At 45.4% G+C, this 21,071-nt stretch overlaps 1 protein-coding gene across 1 annotated transcript in view; it reads right to left on the reverse strand.

Moving 5' to 3' along the window:
- LOC149749551 (chondroitin sulfate proteoglycan 4-like) overlaps positions 1 to 20,654 on the reverse strand; it is a 64,615-nt gene extending 43,961 nt beyond the window's left edge. The window contains 12 exon segments of the mRNA XM_089908564.1: positions 3,911 to 4,081; positions 4,084 to 4,389; positions 5,787 to 6,035; positions 6,037 to 6,309; positions 6,311 to 6,907; positions 6,909 to 8,458; positions 8,461 to 9,055; positions 9,057 to 9,172; positions 9,175 to 9,349; positions 9,686 to 9,889; positions 20,336 to 20,450; positions 20,596 to 20,654. Of these exon segments, the coding sequence (XP_089764690.1) occupies positions 3,911 to 4,081; positions 4,084 to 4,389; positions 5,787 to 6,035; positions 6,037 to 6,309; positions 6,311 to 6,907; positions 6,909 to 8,458; positions 8,461 to 9,055; positions 9,057 to 9,172; positions 9,175 to 9,349; positions 9,686 to 9,889; positions 20,336 to 20,450; positions 20,596 to 20,654 (4,410 nt within the window).
- Between the last annotated feature and the right edge of the window lie 417 nt (positions 20,655 to 21,071).

Below are 21,071 nucleotides of genomic sequence, written 5' to 3' on the forward strand. Positions count from 1 at the left end.
CCCTCCTCCTTCAAAATACAATCATTTCTGGTGTATCTCTTAACAGATGCTACCCATAACTAGCTATCATACATCTCCTGAGGACAGAGTATAATGAAATATATTGGAACTGAATTATTCTGTCAAGCCAGATTTCTCTCACTGTAATAACCAAAATGCAAATGTTAACTTTTTATCCCTGATAGATTTCATCTTTCTAATTTCCATTCTGAAATTCCTCTTGGATTTGTGATAGCCACTGATTTGATCAGAACGCCTTCCATGTCTTTAAGGCTCTGATGGAAATACGGAAGAGCTTAGCATTGAAATCAGAGACAAGGAGAATTTTAAAGCTAGAGGGAACTTGGCTTCAGTGAATATGTGACCCAAAAATACAACAGAAGAGAACTTCTAAAGCCTGACAGGAGTAGTTGAACTTCTCAGAAAGTCTCCGGGGTTGTGTTTGTTTTGATAAAATAGAGCCAACATTATTAACAGTTCAACTTTGCCCAGTCCTATGGCGCACTTCCTTTGAGCAAAGACTTTTGATCTCTCAGAGGTGTTTCTGACAAAAGTTGAAAAGTTAATGAACAGTCTCAGGGGAAAGTTGTGGTCACTTGAACACAGGTGCATGAGAATTTCTTTGGAGTTCTGTGGGAAGAGGAATTCCAGACCGTCGGCCTGAACACATGTTCCTGGAACATTCTGCTTTAAGCTATTGGAAAACAAATGTAGAAGATGGCACTCATCAGAGGACAGGAGAAATTCTAACCTAATATGCTTTAGGAAGATAGCATTTAAATAGAAGTCACCTTTTCCTATCTCTCCTGGAGAAACACATCATTTCCTCAATGAAGTGGTACTCCCCCACGTCGCTATTTAAACTATCAGTTAGTAGGTATTAATCTAAAGGCAAAGAGGTTTGGTGGGAATTTGTCTATTCCTAGTTCTAACACTAGAAGAACATCTGCTGACTTGAAATTAAAGTAGATAACAAATTTGTAGAAAATCTTAGAAGATTAAAAAGTGTTTGGGCTTCCCTGGTGGCGCAGTGGTTGAGAGTCCGCCTGCCGATGCAGGGCACACGGGTTCGTGCCCCAGTCCGGGAAGATCCCACATGCCGCGGAGCGGCTGGGCCCGTGAGCCATGGCCGCTGAGCCTGCGCGTCCGGAGCCTGTGCTCCACAACGGGAGAGGCCGCGACAGTGAGAGGCCTGCGTACCGCAAAAAAAAAAAAAAAAAAAAGTGTTTGGTCCCCTGTCATCAGTCATGTTCAGGGTATATTACGTCCCCTTTCTGTTTACATCCTCCCGCTCCCATTACTCAGGGTCAAAGGTGAAGTTGAAAGCCCTCCCATGCTGGACCTCCCTAACCTCACCTCCTGCCCACCCCGTGTGCAGCTCTAGTCACATTATTCCCCTCACAGTGCTGTTTGTTTGCTCGTCCCTCTGCCTGAATGCTCTTCCTCTATACCCACCGAGCTCACTATCCATCACATCCTCCAGGTCTCTGCTCAATGCTGCCTTCTCAGCGGGGTCCCCCCGACCACTTTATTTGAACCTGAACATTAACACACACACACACACACACACACACACACACACACACACACACACCACTCAAGTCCCCAGCATCTTCTATCTCCCTTTCCTGGTTTATTTTTCTCCATAGCACTAACCTTCGTTCAACTATCTTATTTACATAAATTCACTTATTTATTTTATTTATTCTCTCTCTCTGCCTCCTTGTTTCCCCCACTAGGAGAAAGGATCCATAAGGACAGGGATTATTGCTGGCTTAGTTCACTGCTTTATCCACAGTACTTAGAACTAGGATACCTGACACATAATGGACACTCAAAAACTACTGCTGAATGAATGAAGGGCAAAAATGACCAAGTGCTCTCCTTCTCTGAGTCACTCAAGGTTACAGCCACGAGTTGTTAGGTTATCACCGTAAGTGAAAATGATCATGTCTCAAAACCTAGAGACCTCAGAAGTCCTAAAGGAAGAGAAAGTGTAAAGGGCTCATCTGAAGAGCAGGAACACACAGCCTTGACTGTGAACAAGGCTACACGATAACATGGATACTACAGGGAACACACATGCTTGACACAGATTTCAACCAACCATGCTTAAATATACACTTCTTACAAAGCACAGACAACAATGAATTGGCTAAGACAGAACCAAAAGTTAGTGCTCAGCCTCTCACCCAGAGTGCACGAGGTGAACAGAATTAAATTCAGCTCACACGAGAGCAAGTGGTTATCTCGGACAGTTTGTCCAGCCTTTGAGAGGGAAGCTATGATTAAGAGACGGCTGCACGTAGTCACTAAAGAATCACCTTCCCTGGGTCCCCAGTTGAGAAGCACTGAGTTCTAAGGTCTTTTCCACCCTCAGCAATCTCCGCTTCTCCCCATGGCTCCCTAACACCAGCTGGTTAAGTCTAACCCTGTTGACGTGTAACTCAAGGCTCTGCGCAGTCTGGCCCCAAGCACCCTCTGGCACTCCTCTGCCCGTGCTAGAGCCTCGTGGACCATTCCGCAGCCCCCAGGAACCATGCCCTTCGGTGCCTCCATGCCCTTGGCCCTGCAGTCTGCTTTGCTTGCGTTGCTTTGTTTTCCGTCTCCACCTCCGTTATGTCCTTGCTCTTTCCCTCTCTCCTCAAAGCCTAGCTTAAACTTTATTCCCTCTGTGAAGTCTTCAGTTAGAGTCAAATGTGACCATTCTGCACTCCTGCAGTACCACTGTGAAAGTGCTACATGAAAGATAAGAAGAGTGTGCCTTATATTAAAGTTCATGTGCCTGATTCCCCCACAGCATTTCTTGAGGGCAAGGAATATGTCTACTTATCATGGCAACCTCACACAGTAACTTGAACAGAGTATGTTTTTAGTAAATGGATTCAAGTCACTTGATGAGGTGAAATCCTCACAAGCAAAATGAAGCAGCACACATGGGTTCTTAGCTAACTGGACAAGGACACCCAAAGATGCTAGGTAGCTGTTCATGGTTTCCAACCTGAAGAGTGTGTATTCCTAGGAACTTATAAAGGAAATAATGGGGATCTGCAAGCTACTTTGCAATATTTAAAAAGAAAGGATGGAAATCATTCTTTTATTCATGATAAGAAAGCAAAGTATCACAATAATACCATTCTAACCCAAAGCAAAAAACCTGATAGCAGCCCAGAGTTAAGTCTGGTTATTTTATGCTTATCGGACACCAGATTGTCAGTTGTGTCCAGCTGCTTGATTGCAGGGACTGCGCCATTTCGGCCATTGACAGCACTATGCTTAGCATAGGGCACAGCACAGAGTAAGCACTGATTGATAAGGGAATGAATGAATTAAAACATCCACTAATGATTAAAGCATGCCTGTATTAGATCCCTGGGTGTTATACTTTGAGAAGGGATGGTGTGGAGCTCCTCTAGATCCGGGCAGCCAGGATGGTGAAGGGGCTAGAAACCTACAGCATATAAGCAAAAGCTAAAGAAACTAGAGTTCTTTAACCTAAAGAAGATAAAATTCAAGGGACTTTGATAATTTTTCCTTTCAATATTTAAAGAGCTTTTATGAAAGGAGGTATAATTTGTTCTGTGAGCTACCAGAGCCAGGACCTAGGAGCAGAAGTTTCTAAGTGGCAGCTCAGCATAAAGAAATTTCTAACAACTGGAGTGTCTTTAAACTGGAAGGGCTCATCTCAGGAAGCAGTGAGTTCTCCATCACTGAGGACCTTTAAGCAATGACTAGATGACCTCTCTATGGGGTTACTGTGGAAGGGCTTCTCCATCTGCTGGGAGGTTGGACCAGATACCTTCTAAGGTCCCATCACTCCCGAAAGTCCATGAATCTAAATGATAAATAGCCAAGATTTTTCTCTTATCTAACATACCCAAAACCAAACGTATCAGCTGAGAGCTATTACCTGTTTCCTGGTAAATTTCATTAGCTTTACTCTTGGAAAATGAGAATTTTCAACATAACCGTGTTTTGGTGGTTTGAGTAGAACAAATTCACAGTCAAGTCCCTCAAAATGTTTGCTTGGAATTTTGAAGTAGTCTTCTGGAAGTGCTTTGGAACCACCTTCCTGGACTGTACTGGACTGAAATTTTGTACCGCCAGAGGAATCCACTTAGGGACAATATCCACCAAGATTTCAAGTCTACTCACAGCTTGGAAGCCATTCATCACATCCAGTAAAAAACAGTCCTGTTGTTGGTCAGGAGTCGTCTGTACATAATGGATATAACCATCATCAATGTCCTGTTGTGTAAAAATCAAAGGTGACTTTTTATCTGTACCCAAGCTGCCCTCCTCTGATAAAGATCTTTGGAGGTATCCATGCACTGGCGGAGTTCTAAGAGTGAACATTGCCTCTGACGGAATATCATCTTCATGCCCAGCCTGAGTGCACATTCACAGCACACAGACAAAAAGAAAAACATTAACACATGAAAGAGTCAAGACCCCTGATGAACCAAATTGTTTTGTATTAACGTCCACAAGTGGCTTAGGTTACCATCCAGGCAGATACACAGTTTAAGCCCGGGTCTGTTCTGGTGACCATGCTAATATTTTGAATTTCAGCCCCGGTCACAAAGGAAAAGCAACATTTGAACAGCTACTAATGTACTAACAAGGCATCATTCACAGTGGCAAGAAACCTAGGACTCAGAAAGTTGTGCTGAAAGAAATAAAATGGTATAAGGAGAAGGAATAAAAGATGGTAGAAGAAATAGCAGCTTGCTCACTTGAAATTGCAAGACTTTAGAGGAAAGCTTATTTTTTAAACTAGTTCAGTGTTTTCAATATACATTTAATTTTACGGATTCAGCAAAATCCATCTCAAAACTGTCATTGTTACTGATTTATAGTCACTGAACTGTATACGCCCCCTTGTGGTGAAACTTTAGCTCTCTCATATCCTGAAAAAGAATTGAGGAAAGCTGGTAGGCCACGTATTCTCTTAGTCAACTCATTATTTAGTAAACTGCTTCTGATTTGAATGCATTTCTACTTGATGTTATGGGCTGTATTTAGCAAGCAGGCAAACTCGTTTGCAGTCCTGAGGGTAGATTCAGAAGAGCCTGCATTTGTGGCCAATTATCATAAATCACAGTTTACATACCCTGCACAGATTACTCACTCTCTCTTGACTCTCAGCAGCAGGGCTGTGCTACTGGAAGCTTCCAGGTTGGAGTCTCAGGAAACCAGGCAGCTTCTGGTATGAGGTCTCACCCCTGGCCTTCCACTGGTCTAGGCCAGTTTGATCCATCAATTTCAAGAAATTACACAAGGCCACATTCACAGCTAAGGAAATAAACTGTGTAATATAGTATCCTCTTCTATTTTAGGGATCCTTTTTATGTCTGTTAAATTACCCTACTCGTTTATACCCTGCTTCACCACATTACAAATGTAACTCAGACCAAATGAAATACTGGCAGTGTTGCCATGACAAATGAAAAAAGTAATGACCTCTTCATTTACTATAATATATACATTCCGTCCTCCTTCTCAGGTCATCCTACACCAAACATACATGCATACGCGTGTGATCGTGTGCACATAGCTTTAAAATGAGGCTTAGGATTATTTATATTCCATTTCTCCCTACAGCACAATTAGCAGTATCAAAATCATGAAACCTTCTAGCTTTTCTTCTCAATGGCATCTACATTTTTTCAAAGTCATTCCAAATACCAGGAGAGAAATCAACACAAAAATACCTTTCAGAAGCAAACATTTGCCCCTGCGGTTCTAGGAGAGTGAAGATGCTTGGTGCTGGGACCACTACCTACCTGGAGCCTTCCTCTACTCAGTTTTACTGGTTTTCCTTCTTCAACCACAAGGGTCTTGCTGTGCAGAATTTGGGTGTGATGTTGGTAGCTTTCCGAGTCCACTTGCACGTACACGCCCACTTCTAAATATGTGTCTTTAACTTTCACCGTCAGGTTGAACACATCGAAGCTGCCACTGCCGTCGTGTCTATAAATCACACGTCCTTGCTTCAAGTCATGCAGGGAAAATGAGCTGGGCCCTGAGCTGGTTGACCAGCACTCTGCCACGCTTTGGGGGACACGGGGTGTGGAATTTGATCTCGTGGTCTGTTCTGACATCTTGGTTTGTGGTGACACTGAGGTTGGTTGTCGTGAGGCTGCTGTCCTTTCTTCTCTGTACCAGCAGTCCTGTGTTGTTGGCTACGCGGACACAGGGATCTGACACACTGACCTCGAGGAGGGACGATGTGTAGTGGACGCCATCTGTCACAAACAGCACAAAGCAGGCCGAGTCTGCGCCCTGATGCCTGAAGAGCCCACGGCCCTTCCCGCAGGTCTTCTTGCCTGAACTGGTAGAGTTTCTGAGTCGGGTCACTGGCTTGCACCAAGTCCCCATTCGGGATGCCCCACCGGCTGCAGAGCAACTGCCCATCATCAAAATCTGCCTCGGGGTCATGGTAACAGAGATTAGCTAGGGTCAACAAGCGCTGACCGTTCCGCACGCCGTGAAAGACCTCATCCACCGCACACACTGGTTTCTCATCGTTCCTTAACTCCACAGAAATGGTGACTTTAATTTCTGTAGACAGATGTTCTGTATCAAAATCCCTGGCCACTCCCTCTTGGCCTGGTCCTGCGGTGGAGGTCATGAGGAGGAACTCATCACACTGGGTCTCAGAGTCATCGTGCACGTACATGAGCCGCTCACCCAAGATGTCTTGATCAGTGAACGTGGTGATACTGTCATGACTTCCCAGAGAATCTGAAGATCAAGTCAGTTTCAGCTTCCCATGTTGAGGACTCTTGGTGATTTTATACTGGAAAGTCTGACTGTCCGAGGTTTGAGCAAATAACTCCAATTTTGTGATTAATTTCTCTTCTCCTTCTTTTACAAATAATCCTCTGTTCGTTACAATAATTGCACCTCTTATCTGCTTTAAAATTTATTCTGAACATATAATCTTTTGATTCCATGTGTTCTGCAACCATCAAGAACCTAATAGTGTCTTGTGAATGTGCCCTGGGCCTTCCCTGTGGTTCATAACTTATCTTAGAGTCTGTAACGTTTTGTTGGCTGAAGACTGAGTTTGTTTTTAGAAATTCTGTGCCAAGTAGCAATTTTCCTTTCTTAGGTGGGGTCAGTAACTTAAAATTAAGTTCCCTCTCAGCTACTTCCACACCCTCTGTCACAGCCTGCAAATGATCAGAATTCAGTACGTGCCTGTTTATTTTACTGATCTCAAGAGGAACATTTTTCAGAAGGGTGAACTTCAGCCATTGTACCATAACCGGAAACATCAGCTCTTCACTGCTTTTTCCTTCTATGTTAACTTTAAAGTGATCCGTAACATTTTCTAGCTGCAATTCTTTGAATTTACTACAGTACCGGACCTGACCCCAATCAACAGAACGCTGAGAGAAGGTACTAGTTTGTTTCCACTCGCCACTTGACCCCTGCCACTGAATCTGGCCATACCGAGGTGGATGAGTGATAACATAGCGGGTGTCCACCTCGGGGCCTTCACCGTTAACCTCCACCAACAAGTTGCCCTGTGTAATCAGAACCGTGCCACCCTGCCGTACGACCACACTGGTTCTACTGGCCACTGCAAAGTCCCAAGGAACAGCCATGACCCGTAACACCACTGTATTGCTAACCAGCTCTCCATCACTTGCTCTCAGAAGGATCCGGGAGTTCCGATGGCCCCTGTGCACATACAAAATGTTGCCATCTCTTAAATCCCCATATGTAAAACCATTAATGGCTCTCCCAGGATCATTGGTGTTTTCTAAAAACCCAGCATCTGAATTGAAGTTGCAAGAACTGAGAAACTAAGACAAGGAATCTGTGTCTGGGTCTGACACATGTATGATATTTGGAGTCAGTCGTTTCTTAGAGTTCTCAAACACGAGAAGCAAGTTTCCTTCGGGGAGCTTAAGATTTGGGGGATCATTTACTGGAACGGCAATAATGTTAAACACATATGAAACATGTCCTTGAAGATATAATGGCACTTCCTTCTTGCTGTTGGAAGAGACGGAAAATGTGAAATAATCCCTAGGTTCTTCTGAACCGTCACGGACATACCAAACTCTTCCTTGCCCCAAATCTAACAGAGTAAAAGCCTTCTCCATTTCCTGTTCGGGGGAAACATCTAATCGAAGGAACCCATGAATAGGCATCTCCTTTATTTTAAATAGTATCTGAGACTGATGGATACCCAAATCCTTCAACTCCACATCCACCTTCATATGCCTTTGTTCCAGTAGGGCTTGCCCACCTTCTTGAACCTTCAAGTTATTCAGAACCAAGAAATAGCTACTGGCTTCTTGAAGAATAGGCTTGCCTACCTCAGGGTCGGCTGTGGAAAGGGGAACTTCTGCCTGAAGCAGCTTTTCTGTGGTTGTTACAGAAGGGTTTTTGTTATCACCACTCTTCATTTTACACCCAGCAGATATATCTTTGGAAATAGGGCATCCTTTAATGCTTTCTTTTCTGAGTTGGCTTCCAAGCCTCTTAAGCACCCTTTGAAAGAGATTCCTTGAGCACATTTCCTAGGCACAGAGGCAAGTTCTAACCTTTTAACTTCTTCTCCCTTGCGGCTATCAAGACCTCCCACGAAGAGAGGGCCTTCAGATACAAACGGTTTGCTTTGTAAAGGCAGCCATGTCCTTACTCCCCGTTCATCCACCATCAGGTCCAGATACCTTTCAGTGAATCTGAGTTGAATAACGTGCCTCTGGTTGTTACTAACTAAGCAAAAAGAAGAGAGCGGAGTGTTACTCTTATTCCTTCCTACATGAGCCTTCAATAAACCTTTAACTATTTCCAAAGCAACAAAATCTCCTTCTCTACCTGACTGAAATAAAAGCAAGGCTTGTTGAGTTCCAGTCTGCAAAGCAAATTCAAATAGCCCGTCCCCCTGCACCCTCCATTCTGGGAAGGAGACATAGGACCTGGAGCTAAAGAAATTGATGGCTTCATCGTCCGCTGCAAAAAATTCATCATTGCATCCTAGTGACACCTCATAAACCTTCTTACAACCAGGGTAAGGCCTAAGGGATGTTAAGGATCTCTCTCTGGTTAAACACCACATCCTCCGTACATCCACGGAAATTGGGGATCTCTCCATCTAGGCACGGGACATCAGGTCCACCGTGGCCTGCTACGTAGATTCCACACTGACGTGCAAACTGTGCATCCCGCCGGTGATCTGGCCAGTCATCTCATAGTGTCTGTCAGTAACCAGAGAGATACTATCCTTAAAACAGTACAATTCCACTAAATGCCAAACCAAGTCATCCACACGAAGTCTTCTCTCAGAAAGGAGCCCTTGTTCACCTGTCCCCAAATTAACTCTCACCTGAAAGAGAAAGAATCATAATTAATCAATCTCATCTCATAGTGTTTTATTGAGAAAACAAGGCCATTCACAAAGAGAAAGAGAGAAACTTGGACATGGAAACTCTTCCCACATTTATGGACTACATATTGAGGTTAAAAAATTTCAGAGTTGGAACAGTTAAGACATGCTGATAAAATTGGAAAAGATCTCAACACTTACATATGGCACCTGATTTTATTCTAGTGAAATAACAGTAATCAAATGGATAGCTATCTTGTTCTCTTTTCTCTCACTGTTTTTCCCTCCAGTAACTAAAGGCTTATACATGTTTAAAGATTTTGTTTTTAATCTTACCCGTAAGTTTCCTGATAGAAGTTCTATCATACAGTAGTCATTTTCCCCAGCTGCAAGAAAAAGTAATCCTTGTGGTTTGCTGGTTTGAAACTTTAATTGAAGAGATAACTCAGAGGAAACTTCTATGATGTTGAGCCCCACATAGCTTTCACCATAAAAAGATGCTGGGGAAAAAAAAAAGTTAGTAAAGTCATTACACAATGACTATTCCACTTATATTGTCATCTCCCTTCAGAAGAGACCCTGCCAAAGATAGCTGCCTTGCACAAGCCCACACCTGCTTCCTGGGGTAGCCCACAGATCTGTTGTGGGGAAATAAAGTCTCAGTGTCCTCCTGCTCCAACTCAGGATACCTCTGATGGGTCAGTCCCCTCTTCAGAACTCTCAAGGTGGGGTGGCCGAGGCTTCCACTGAAACTGAATTGCAAATCTACTTCTCCATCTACCCAATTCTGCTTCCTTCCCTTCCACAGGGGTTAATCCCAAGTCACTGGTGGTGAACCGGTGTCACGGTGGAAGGGAACACATTAGCCAGTGCTGAAATATCAACCTATGAGAAATATAGGGCAAGTACTAACTATGAGGACAATGGAATTGGGAGTCTATTGCTAAGTCTGAATGAAGCTTTGGAAAAGATAAGGAAAAACTAGGAGAGATTAGTTGACAATTACAAGCCAGGGGTGAAAGCCAAAGGGCTTCCATGGTAGTACATAAAGTCTTTCTCATCTCCTACAGTGGGTGGGCAGGGCAAGTTGAGACTCCCACCCAGGAATTAGTCATCGGAGTATTCAGCATCAAACTAAGTCAAAGTGCCAACCATGCCAGGCTACCTCTGACAAGTCTATGGCCTTGTTTGGTAAAGAACGGAAACTTGACAAATGGAATGGGGACATCTGGATTGGTGCATTCAAATATCCTGGGTCCCTAGACCCCTCTGAACCCTCTGAGCCTGAAGAAGAGACCTATCCCCCTGTTAAGGTGATACTCCCCTTGCTTAAAGCGGATACAGAAACCTCTCCCCACGAGGAACATGTAACCTCTGAAGACACACTGCCATCTCTCTTCCTGGCCACTAGGCCAAAAACAAAGCCTAAGTCATGATATAACCTGTGTGGAGACATGCTGGGCTTGATATGGGAGGAAAAGGACGAGACCCTAATGGAGCTGTGGGACCTACCCAGAATGTAGTGCCAGCAGCTGGGGGAAGGCACATGGGACTGAGGGTACCTGATCAAGGGGGCAGGAACATAAAGTTGAAAAAGGGAGAGTTTATACTAGATTTGGGGGCACTCTCGAGGGATGCAGGATATAACATGCTAACACAGACTGCTGGAAATGGTGTGAACTCACTGCTAAGGTGGATCCTGGAAGCATAGAAAGTGCAGTGACCCACTCTAAGTGAGACACACATGACAGAATTGCTCTGACGGATGGATGGTGAAAGTAGAGATTCAGTGGATGGTAGTGGTATGTCCAGGATCGAGCATGAATAGGACCAGAAGGTGCAACGAGATGGTGGCCTGGAGCGCCATGTCATCCCCATTCTTGCGCCAGCACGAATGCATCCTCAGCTCATGCAACTGGCTGCATGGAGAAACCCCTTATTACCAGCTGGTGGAAGGGCAAAACACCTGAGCTTGGTTCGTGGCCGAGTCAGCTTCATCACATGCATGCAAGCTGAAAATGGACTCCAACTGCACTACAGCTCCTCTTAGGGGTGGCCATGAAAAACACGGTTGAGGGAAAATTCTCCAAAACGTAGAACTGTGAGTGGTACACCTAATCGCCCACTTTATATGGAGAGAGAAGAGGCTTGAGGTTAGAATAAATAAAGACGGATAGGTAGTAGCAAACAGCCCGGCCAGATGGTCAGGAGTCTGGAATGAGAAAGATTGAAAGAGCAGGGCCGAGGAGGTCTGGGAGAGACGCGTGAGTGTCAGTAGGAAGCGGGAAGATCTTTATATTGCATGTTAATGCCCACCAGGAAACATCCACCACACAACAGACACTAAAACAACCAGGCAGAAAAAATGACTTGGCCAGTTGCCATCAGCCAGCCTCTGTCATTGGCCAGCCCTATGCTGACACAATGGGTGCGTGATGAAGTAGCCAGGGTGGTGAGGGAGGAGTCTATGCCTGCACCCAGCAGCCTGGGCCCCCTCTGACCAAGGCTTCCCTAGCGATGCTACTGCTGAATGCCCAGCGTGCCTCTCACAGAGTCCAACACCAAATCCCCAGTAGGTTACCATCCCTTGAAGAGGGGTGGCAAGGTGATGTCAATGAAACCCTTTCTTCTTGGAATAGCCAGTGATTCATTTCAACAAAAACAGACATATACTCTGGGTATACATTTGCTTTTCTTGCTTGCAGGGCGGCACCAGGCACCACTCTGAGAGCTTCTGGAGTGTTTAATTCACTAACACGGGATGCCGAATAGCATCACGTCAATCCAAGGCACACCCTTTACTCCAAAGGAGGTGTGGTGATGGGCCGAAGACCCTGAGACCCGCTGGTCCTATCACATAGTGCACCATTGAAGCTGCAGGCCTGAGAGAGTGTGGGAACAGCCTGCTAAAGGTACGGTTGAATCACCAGCTCAGAAGCAATACTCTATCAGGGTGGGGTTCCACCCTCCAGGACATAATCTACACTTTAAGTGAAAGATCTTTACATGGTCTTTAAATTAAAAATCTTTACACACCTCCTGCTATGTCTCCAGAAGTATAAGCTGTGGGTCTGAGAACAAGGGGCAGACCAGGAGTGGCCTTGTTGGCCGTCACTCTCAGTGACCCACTTAAGGAGTCTGCGTTCCCATCCCCATCAACCATAAACCCACGGTTTCAAAGCTCCTGGCTTCCAAAGGGGAATGCTTCTACCAGGGGACACAACAAGATTCTCTCTATATGATAAGTTACAGCTGCTGCCTGGACATTTCAGCCTCCTTATATCAAGGAACTAGCAGGCAGGAAGAGTCATGCCTCATCTGGCAGGTAATTGAGCCTGAGTCATCAGGAGGGGGTAGAACTATTGTTACACAACGGGCTCACAGAAAAATAGGTTGGGTGTCCATGTGGTCCCCTTGGATGCCTCCTGGTACTTCTTTGGCAGTCAGTAAATAAACACAGTCACCCTGTCCTGAGAAGAGTGTGTTGACAAGAGCTCAGACCCCTCGGGGATGAAGGTCTGAGTCACATCATCAGGTGGCCACTGAGACCAGCAGAAATACCAGTTGAGGGTAAAAGGAATCACTGGATAAGGAGGAACATGAAGATTATCACTCAGGTACTGTTCCCAGGATTTACATGAAGTGGATCCAGGTGATGCAAGGGGTGGACTGTGGTGGATTCCGTGATGCACCCACTACCCTTCGAGAACAAAGGACTTTCTTTCTACCCTGGCTGCTATGAATGCTGCTGGCAGATAGCCCCAGCATCTTCAGAGCTCCCCACAAATTCAGCTGTTTGCATTGAGACTACATTGCAGGTTGACTCCTCTTCCTAAACCAGTTCCCTTCTCTTCTATTCTCTTCCTTTCCTCAAATCTTCCTCCCAGGAACATTCCCTAATAAAGTTCCTGCATGTTCATCTCCATGTTTGATAATGCTTCCTGAGGATCCCAACCTGCAATGTCTGCTTCTCAGTTTTGTTCCTACAACACTGTGCATTCCTTTGTCCTAGCGTTCACCGTGGTGTATTAAAATTACTTGTTTATTCATCTAGCTCCTGCACTAGTCCATAAGTTTCCTATGATCAGGGACCATATCTATTTTACCTTCCTCTCTCCAATACCTAGAACAGTGCCTGGCACACAGGTGGTATAATGGATTTTGTTGGTGTCCCATTTAGATCCCTTTTAACAGGTTGGTGCATGCATCCTCTAGCTGATTAACTGTGTTATCCAGAAATTTCAGTGAAATTATACCCTCTGTCCCGGGGTACAACCTCCAGCCAATGACTGAAAGAGGTGTATGTAGAAAAGTATGTAGAAAACTGTGTTGCTGTTCATACTTCAGAGCTTTCTCTGGGATCAGGCTGAGATGAGACCACATCCTTGCTTGGTTTCTTTTCCCGCCCTATCCCACTTCCCTCACTTCCTTACAGTTCTCTCCTGGTAGCACTCACTCAGATATTCACTCACACGAGAATCCCTCCCTAAGCCTCTCTCTCTAGGGAATCCAGTCTAAGCTAGGTAGGTGGCGAGCAAGCATTTACTGAACCAAACTGAACTAACCTAGTAAACCCTCATTTTATAGTTGAGTAAACTCAGGCCTAAAGAAGCTTATGGACTTAGTAAAGTCAGCAGTTAATTAGAAACAGAGCTAAGACAAAAACTAAGCATTCCCAATCACCAAGCCAGTGTTTACCAAGATACGAGGTTGATACAGAGATGAACATGATCTCTTACAGACTTTCTCAGATATGTATAAGCTCCCGTTCTCTCGTTAAAAACAGCCATTAATAATTAAATTCAATAAAACTAGAATGTAGGGACATGGTCATACAGTTTAAAGAAGCAGCTACAAACCCACTAGCTATCCTAGTTTATCCTCCTGGCCTTCCCATTACTGAATCCCCCCACTCCAATTTCTGACAGACTGAAAGGGTATATTGTTAAGTTTTCAAAACCAGGAAATGTTTTCTAAATCATAAAATCTACTGCTGAGAATGACTAAGTAACCTTAATAAACAACATCCCTATATTTTCCCACATTTCACCTCTGGCACGAAATCAATTCCAGTCAGCTGGTGGCTAGAAATTTCCATTGCCTCAGGGGAAAAACAGGGAAGCAGGGTTAAAACTTCTGGTGTGACAGCCTGAAGCCAGTTCGGGTCCTCACAAACCTCCAAACTGAGCCTAATTTTTGTGACCCCTAGTAAATGCCTCCAAATCACAATAAAAGGCAACAGAAGCACACGTAAAACCGGTTCCTAGAAAAAGAAAGGCGATCTCGACCTGCAGTGAAGGAAAAGGTGTGTTTGGGCATTTTATGGGAAGGTAGCAAATCAAGCTGAACAAAAATCAGAGCAACTTCCTGGTTTTGTGTGCTTAGATAAAAGGTGAAAGGTTTGAATAGAAACCAGAGTTTGGCAGTGAGGTGGGTAAGATACTTTGCATGAAAGTTAAGAACTATTTCTCTGTAATTTCTTCCAGGTTGGTAATTATATGATTCATTCTATCTGTCTTAGAATTGGCTCCCATTCCTTCCTCCAAACTACATGTTTCTGGTTTTTTGTTTGATTTTGGTTTTGTGTTTAAGTTTTTTTGGCACCTACTATGTGCCAGGTACTATCACGGGTTGGATTGGAGAATTAATAAGACAAAGGGGCTTGCAATCTATCCAAGGAGAGAGCTGCTCAGAAAGAAGAGGGTATCCGAGCGATAGTAGAAAGTTGGTAGAACAGAAGCCTGATGTGGGTCCAGTGGCGGTATGAGAGAAGGAGCGATCTAACTATTAAGCGTCTCTCCCTGGCAGATTTCAGTGTCCCATGCCATGTGCATATTCTGTCCACATATACTGCTTGTTTCGTCCTGGGGATTCAATGGTGACTGAGAAAGACTGTAAGTAAAGCAATTACAGTTGCCTGATTATTAACTGGGAAATGCAGACCACAACAGAAGCACTGGGCCTTGTCAAAGAGGGTGGAGGGAGGAAAGGCGCTTCAGGCAAGGCACTGGCTGCTAGGAAGAGCTGGTGAGGGCTGGGGCAGGGGAAGAGGAGAGAAAAAAAGGAGGGAGAGAGAGAAGAGAGGTGACTGCAAGGAACCAAAAGCCCAGTCTGGCTGAGCACAGTATAAGGAGGGGGCAGCCAGGGTAGAAGCTGCAGAGGCAAGAGGGCTCAGGGGCAAACACCATTGCATCCATCTGAGGCCTTCCTTGAACTTTCAGTTCCAGGTGAGTGTGTACAGTCACACACACACACACACACACACGCATGCCCGCCTGCAAACGCACACACCCAGTGCCTGGTTACTCCTTTCAAGGCTCTTATTATAATCTGATTACCTTCTTAATTTGTTTTCTGGGTTATCATTCAGCCCCAATACCACACCACCCCAAACAGAATATAAGACTCCGAGGTCCGGAGCCTTTGCTGGTCTCGACCACTGCTCAGCTGGCAGTGCACACAGCAGTGCTCGGCACATTAGGCACTCCGTAAATGATGGCTTTGGAAGCCAAGCTAAAGAGTTCAGACTCTTTCAAAAGAGGGCCGTAAAGGGATCAAACAAGGAAATGAGATGGTCAGCTTGCAATTTAGAAGCTGACTATGGCTGAAAGGCAGAGAATGGACTCAAGGGGATGGTGGGTGTGGAGAAGCAAACAGGGGGGAGGTGGGTGGGTTCAAGAGATATTTAAAAAGTGGGACTGTCACAAGAGGGAAGAAGAGGCCAAGGGGGCAATCCAGATTAATTTGCAGATTTCTGGCTGGGTAGCCACTTATTAAGAGGCGGACTCTGGGAGGGGAGCTTTCATTTTGCGTTGTTTTGCTGTGTATACATAACAAGAAATTCTCAATGAACGTTTGGGGAGCAAATGGCTTACGGACCACCTGGATCCCCATGGGCAGGGGCCCACTTACGGGGGTGGGGGGCAGCTTACAAACCGTACTAAGAAGGCTGAACCTTACTCTGCAGACAGTAAGGAAGCATTATGGTGTTAGCTGGGAAAAGACATAGCGGTTCTGTGTTTTAGAAAGATCAGTCTGGTGACCGTGTGAGGGCAAAACATGAGTAGGGTGGAAACTAATTAGGAGAGTATTTCAAAGAAAGATTTCAGAACTGTTTGCTTTCACTGAAAATTAGAATTGCTTTTTCATAATACAGTATTTTTGGTAATTTTATTTCGTGCCTTTTTATGTACTGATTTTCTTCCAAATACGTTCTACAGATGATATAGCATAAGTGTAGAAGCTTATTTTTTTTAATTAAAATAAAAAGCAACAAAAACAAAACTTCTCTGCTAGAGTACTTGCATTATACAAACTCCTAAGATGACATCCTAAGAGGAGGGCTAACGTTATAAAACAGCTCTTACTCATGCTGTATCATTTGAGTGCAATAACTTCACTTGGAAAGGAAAGCCACATTTCGCCCCACAAATCTATTCTTAAGAGTTTCGACAGTGTTTTACTATGGTATTGACGGCATGTGCTTTGTCAAACTGAAGTTGAATATTTATTCAAGAGATAACTAACTTTATCAGAGCACTCTAAGAAGAAAACTTACAACTTTGAAACAAATTAGCACAAACATCTAACGTGCCCTGGAGACCCGACTTCCTCTATTCACTGAAAGCAAATCCCAACAGGGAAAGTTCTAAGAGTCTCTCCCACGAGGGTTAGGTCCACTAAAATTTAAGTTGGGAAAGAAAATCAATGAGCGAATAGATATTTGCTCCACAGCTGCAGGATGGGCAGTTGACTAGAAGGGTGGGAGGGGTCCCTGGCATCACATCTCTATGCTAAATGTGTTGCTGACACAGTTGGGAGGGTGTGGGAGAAGCCCGTAGTAGGCCCAGGGCCACCGTGACAATGGAAATCTTAGGTTTCCAGGTGGAGCCTGAGCAATCCACAGCCCTGGAATCCTTGCTAATGTAGAACAGGATTCACCGGCCTCTCATTTTTCATTCATCCCCCAAACATCAGTCTCCATGCCAACTGCTCAGGTTGCAAAGAGAAAACCAGCACTTGCCCTGCCCATACCCCCTCTCAATGGGGCAGTCTCTAGGCCTGCTGCAAATGGTCAGGCAGACTGCGTCCCGCACAACTCCAGGGGGAGCTACTCCTGCAGATGCTGTAGATTGCTGTAGCACCTCCTGGAATGAAGCAGTGAGGCTGTCCTGGTCCCCAGCCACCCCTGGCTGAGCTGACGACTCCCTCCTTAGTGACCGCAGAGCCTGTGTCCTATCATAAATGTTCCACATGTGACATTTATACATTTTTATGTTTGCTACCCCTCTGTCTGGGAGTTTTCCAGGCCCGGCCACAGGCTTTGGAGTGAGTGCTGGAGCCAGGCTCACTGTGCACAGGAACAAAACCTTCCCTAAAGCTCCCAGCTCCTCATTCCTCTCTGATGGCACTGCCATCTTCTGACCATCAGAACTAAATGGCCCTTTATATGATCTCTTTTACTAGGACAGACACTCCCTCTATAAGCTTCCCATCGCTGCTATAACACATTGCCACTAATTTAATGGCTTAAAATGACACACATTTATTGTCTTACATTTCTGGAGCTCACTGAGCTAAAATCAAGGTGTCTGCAGGGCTGCATTCCTTCTGGAAGCTCTAGGGGAGAATCTGTTTCCTTGTCTTTTCCAGCTTCTAGAGACGGCCACATTGCTTGGCTTAGGGCCCCAGCCAGCGATCACATCACTCCGATCTCTGCTTCCATCACATCATCTCTTTTGACCCTCCTGCCTCCCTCTTATAGCACTCCTATGATTGCATTTAGGGCCCAATCAGATAATCCAGGATAATCTCCCCACCTCAAAATCCTTAATTTGATCACATCTGCAAAGTCCCTTTCACCATGTAAAGCAACATGTTCCATGTTCTAGGAACTAGGATGTGAACTTCTTTGGGTGGACATTATTCTGCCTACCACAATTCCCAGGGGTGCTCTATCACTCAGTCACTCGTATTTATTGAGCACCTATCATTGTTAGGTACTGGACTCAGTATACAGAATACAGAGGTAAATAAAGCAGTGGTGTTAGAAAGGACCCCAGAAGCAGAAGGCATGAGTTTTGTTTGTGCTTTGTATGGCCTCTAGAGTTCTATTTTTACATTAAAGTTTTTAAATTGTAATAAAAGACATTTTAACTAAAAACCTGGACTTTTTGACTTCCCTGGAAAAATCAGCCACTTCGGCCATCCTGGGACCTATTTATTCCCACAGCACAACAACTGTGAAGGGTGTGGAGGCTCCAGCTCCCAGCTCCCTCACTCCACGTCACCTCCTGCCACACCACCGTCGCTTGGCTCACCATGGCTCTCGGGCCACCGGAAGCCTTTGGGTTTGGGTGCCACAGCTTCAGGGAGAAATGACAAAGTGGCGTGCCAAGGTAGTCACTGCAGAGCCAGAAGGAAATGTAGTTACAACTTCATGGGTTATTTTAGTCTAAAACATAAGAACTGAGGCTTTATTCATCTCTGCTTTACAGATTGATTGACATCGCGCCACAGGTGGCATGTGAGACTGGCAGTGTGTCTTGTCTGCTGGGTACACAAGTCTCCCTAGGGGAGTAGCGCGAGTTCTACAAGGTGGAAGGATGGACAGTGGTGCCCTCACTCCCTCTCTCTTTCTCCATTCAGTGACACACCACACGCGGGTTTGCCTGCTTAACTGGGTCTACAATTATGTTATCTCACTGTAATTAAACAAACCCTCACAAAAAGGATCAATTGATTAAAACAATTCCTACAAACAAGCCATACATTAAAGATATATACAAATAACGCAAGGACCAGTAAATGCAAAGGAACTGGGGGTGGTGGCCCTTCTCCTCTTTCTGTACAAGCTCATTAGCCCTGTTACAAGGTCAAAGCAATAATACACTAACGAGATCTGATAAGAAGGTAGTCAAAAAATGAGAAATCATTGAACTATTGACAACATGGGTCTAGAGCTAAGAGTATATTATACCTTGAGAAAATTGTTAGTGACAGTAGTACTGAGACTTGATTTACAAATAGAGATATACTGGGGGTGCGAGCTACAGATATTCTTACTGAGACAATCTGCTTACCAGACAAAGGTGACTTCCTGCTGTGGTGAGACTCCCTGAGGACACATCACCCTGTGTCCTGTAAGGGCTGAAAGCAGCATTCACCTGAGTCTTTGACAGTTAGAGTCTTCAAAGCAACAGCTTGAATCACCCAAGGAGGTAAGGAAGAAACCTAAATTTAGATTACACAACTGGCTATTCAAGAAAAGTGCCCCAAAGCAGCTTTTGGTAAGACCTCGGTATCTGATATTTGTCATGCTATTAGCGCCAAGGGTGAAGAACAGTATATATGTTAAATTATATATGCTATGTGATTCTTTATTCAATAACTCTCCTCTAACCACATTCTGTACCCCTCAATGCATACCTAACCTGCTGCTCTTTGCCTCATGCCCAAGTTAACTGCACAGATGAAGAGGAAAGGAGAGTAATGAGTAGGAAAGGAGGGAAATGAGCATTTATCAAGTAGTTCCCAAGCAGGTCTTACACATGTTTTATTCAAGTCTCTCTGAAGAAGTGATTATCATCCCAGTTTTACAAATGCAACATCAAGACCAACAGAAGTAAAGTAATTTCTCCAAAGTCACTCTGAGAATGCATGGTGGCACCCAGATTAAAGCCCAAGTCCACCTAACTCCAAAGCCATGGGCTTTCCATCACTCTACACTGACCACTTGGATCCCTGGCTCAGGCCCCATCGTCATCCAGTCTGTCCCCCAATGCCACTCACTGCCCTCTCAGATCTCCCCGGCCTGCAACCGGCAGCTTCCCTCTCAAAGCCACCGTCACAGCGTCCCCACGCGTGGGCCCTAGTACCCGATCCACCCTGCACGCCAGGCCAGGAAGGGGCCGGGGAGGGGGCAGAGGAAGAACCAGGAAGAAAGGAGGAAGATAAAGAGGGAGGAGCTCGGAAGGGCCCCCGAACATCAGGATTGGCGCAGAGCTGCTGCTGGAGCTGGAAGGAGGGCTGCGCAAGGGTGAGAGCGAGGCGTCCTCCACGCACCACCGGAATGTTACTCCAAAGCTCCTCGTGAAATCGCCTAAAGTGAAGTAAATAAGCGTCCAGAATTGAATCCGAATGCCACAAAGATTTACAAGGCCTTTGATTGAGAGTCTGTTCTCTGGTCTCGAAAAGTCTTTTGTTAAACTGAAGTAAATCTCAGAGAGCGGGGGGCAGGGGGGTACGTCCAAGTGTCGAGCTCAGTTATGTAAAAAGTCTCAATAACGATGCTTTTATTAGTCATCTTTGACTTCTGAAAAGCGCCATGGAAATGTAAAGCACTTCCAGCGAAGCAGGTCCAGAAAATATAAGCGGACGCGTGGAGGGATCTAGGGAACAACAGGCCAGCCACCCAAGAATTTCGGCGAGGAGTTTAAGGCCCCCGTGACAGTCACGTGCAGCCGAGAAAGGGCCCGAGTAGGAGCTGAAAAGGATGAGAAGGGAGGACAGCAGGAAGCCTTCCTTCTGCCAGTCCGAGGGACACCAAGAGTCGGCCCTGAAACCCCCAATCCGCGGCGAAGGCCGTGCCGAGGTCGGCGCAGGGCCCGCCTCCGAGGCTCGCGAACTGGTCGGGACCCGAGGGGCCGGGCCTCGCGGGGCGGGAGTCGCAAGTTTTTCGCGGAGGAGCCAGAGACACTGCTCAGAGCCGAGCGGATCCCGA

The sequence above is a fragment of the Delphinapterus leucas genome, chromosome 3, assembly GCF_059928025.1.
Source record: "Delphinapterus leucas isolate spDelLeu-1000000601 "Yukka" chromosome 3, BTC_Dleu_Yukka2, whole genome shotgun sequence".
Classification (NCBI taxonomy): Eukaryota; Metazoa; Chordata; class Mammalia; order Artiodactyla; family Monodontidae; genus Delphinapterus; species Delphinapterus leucas.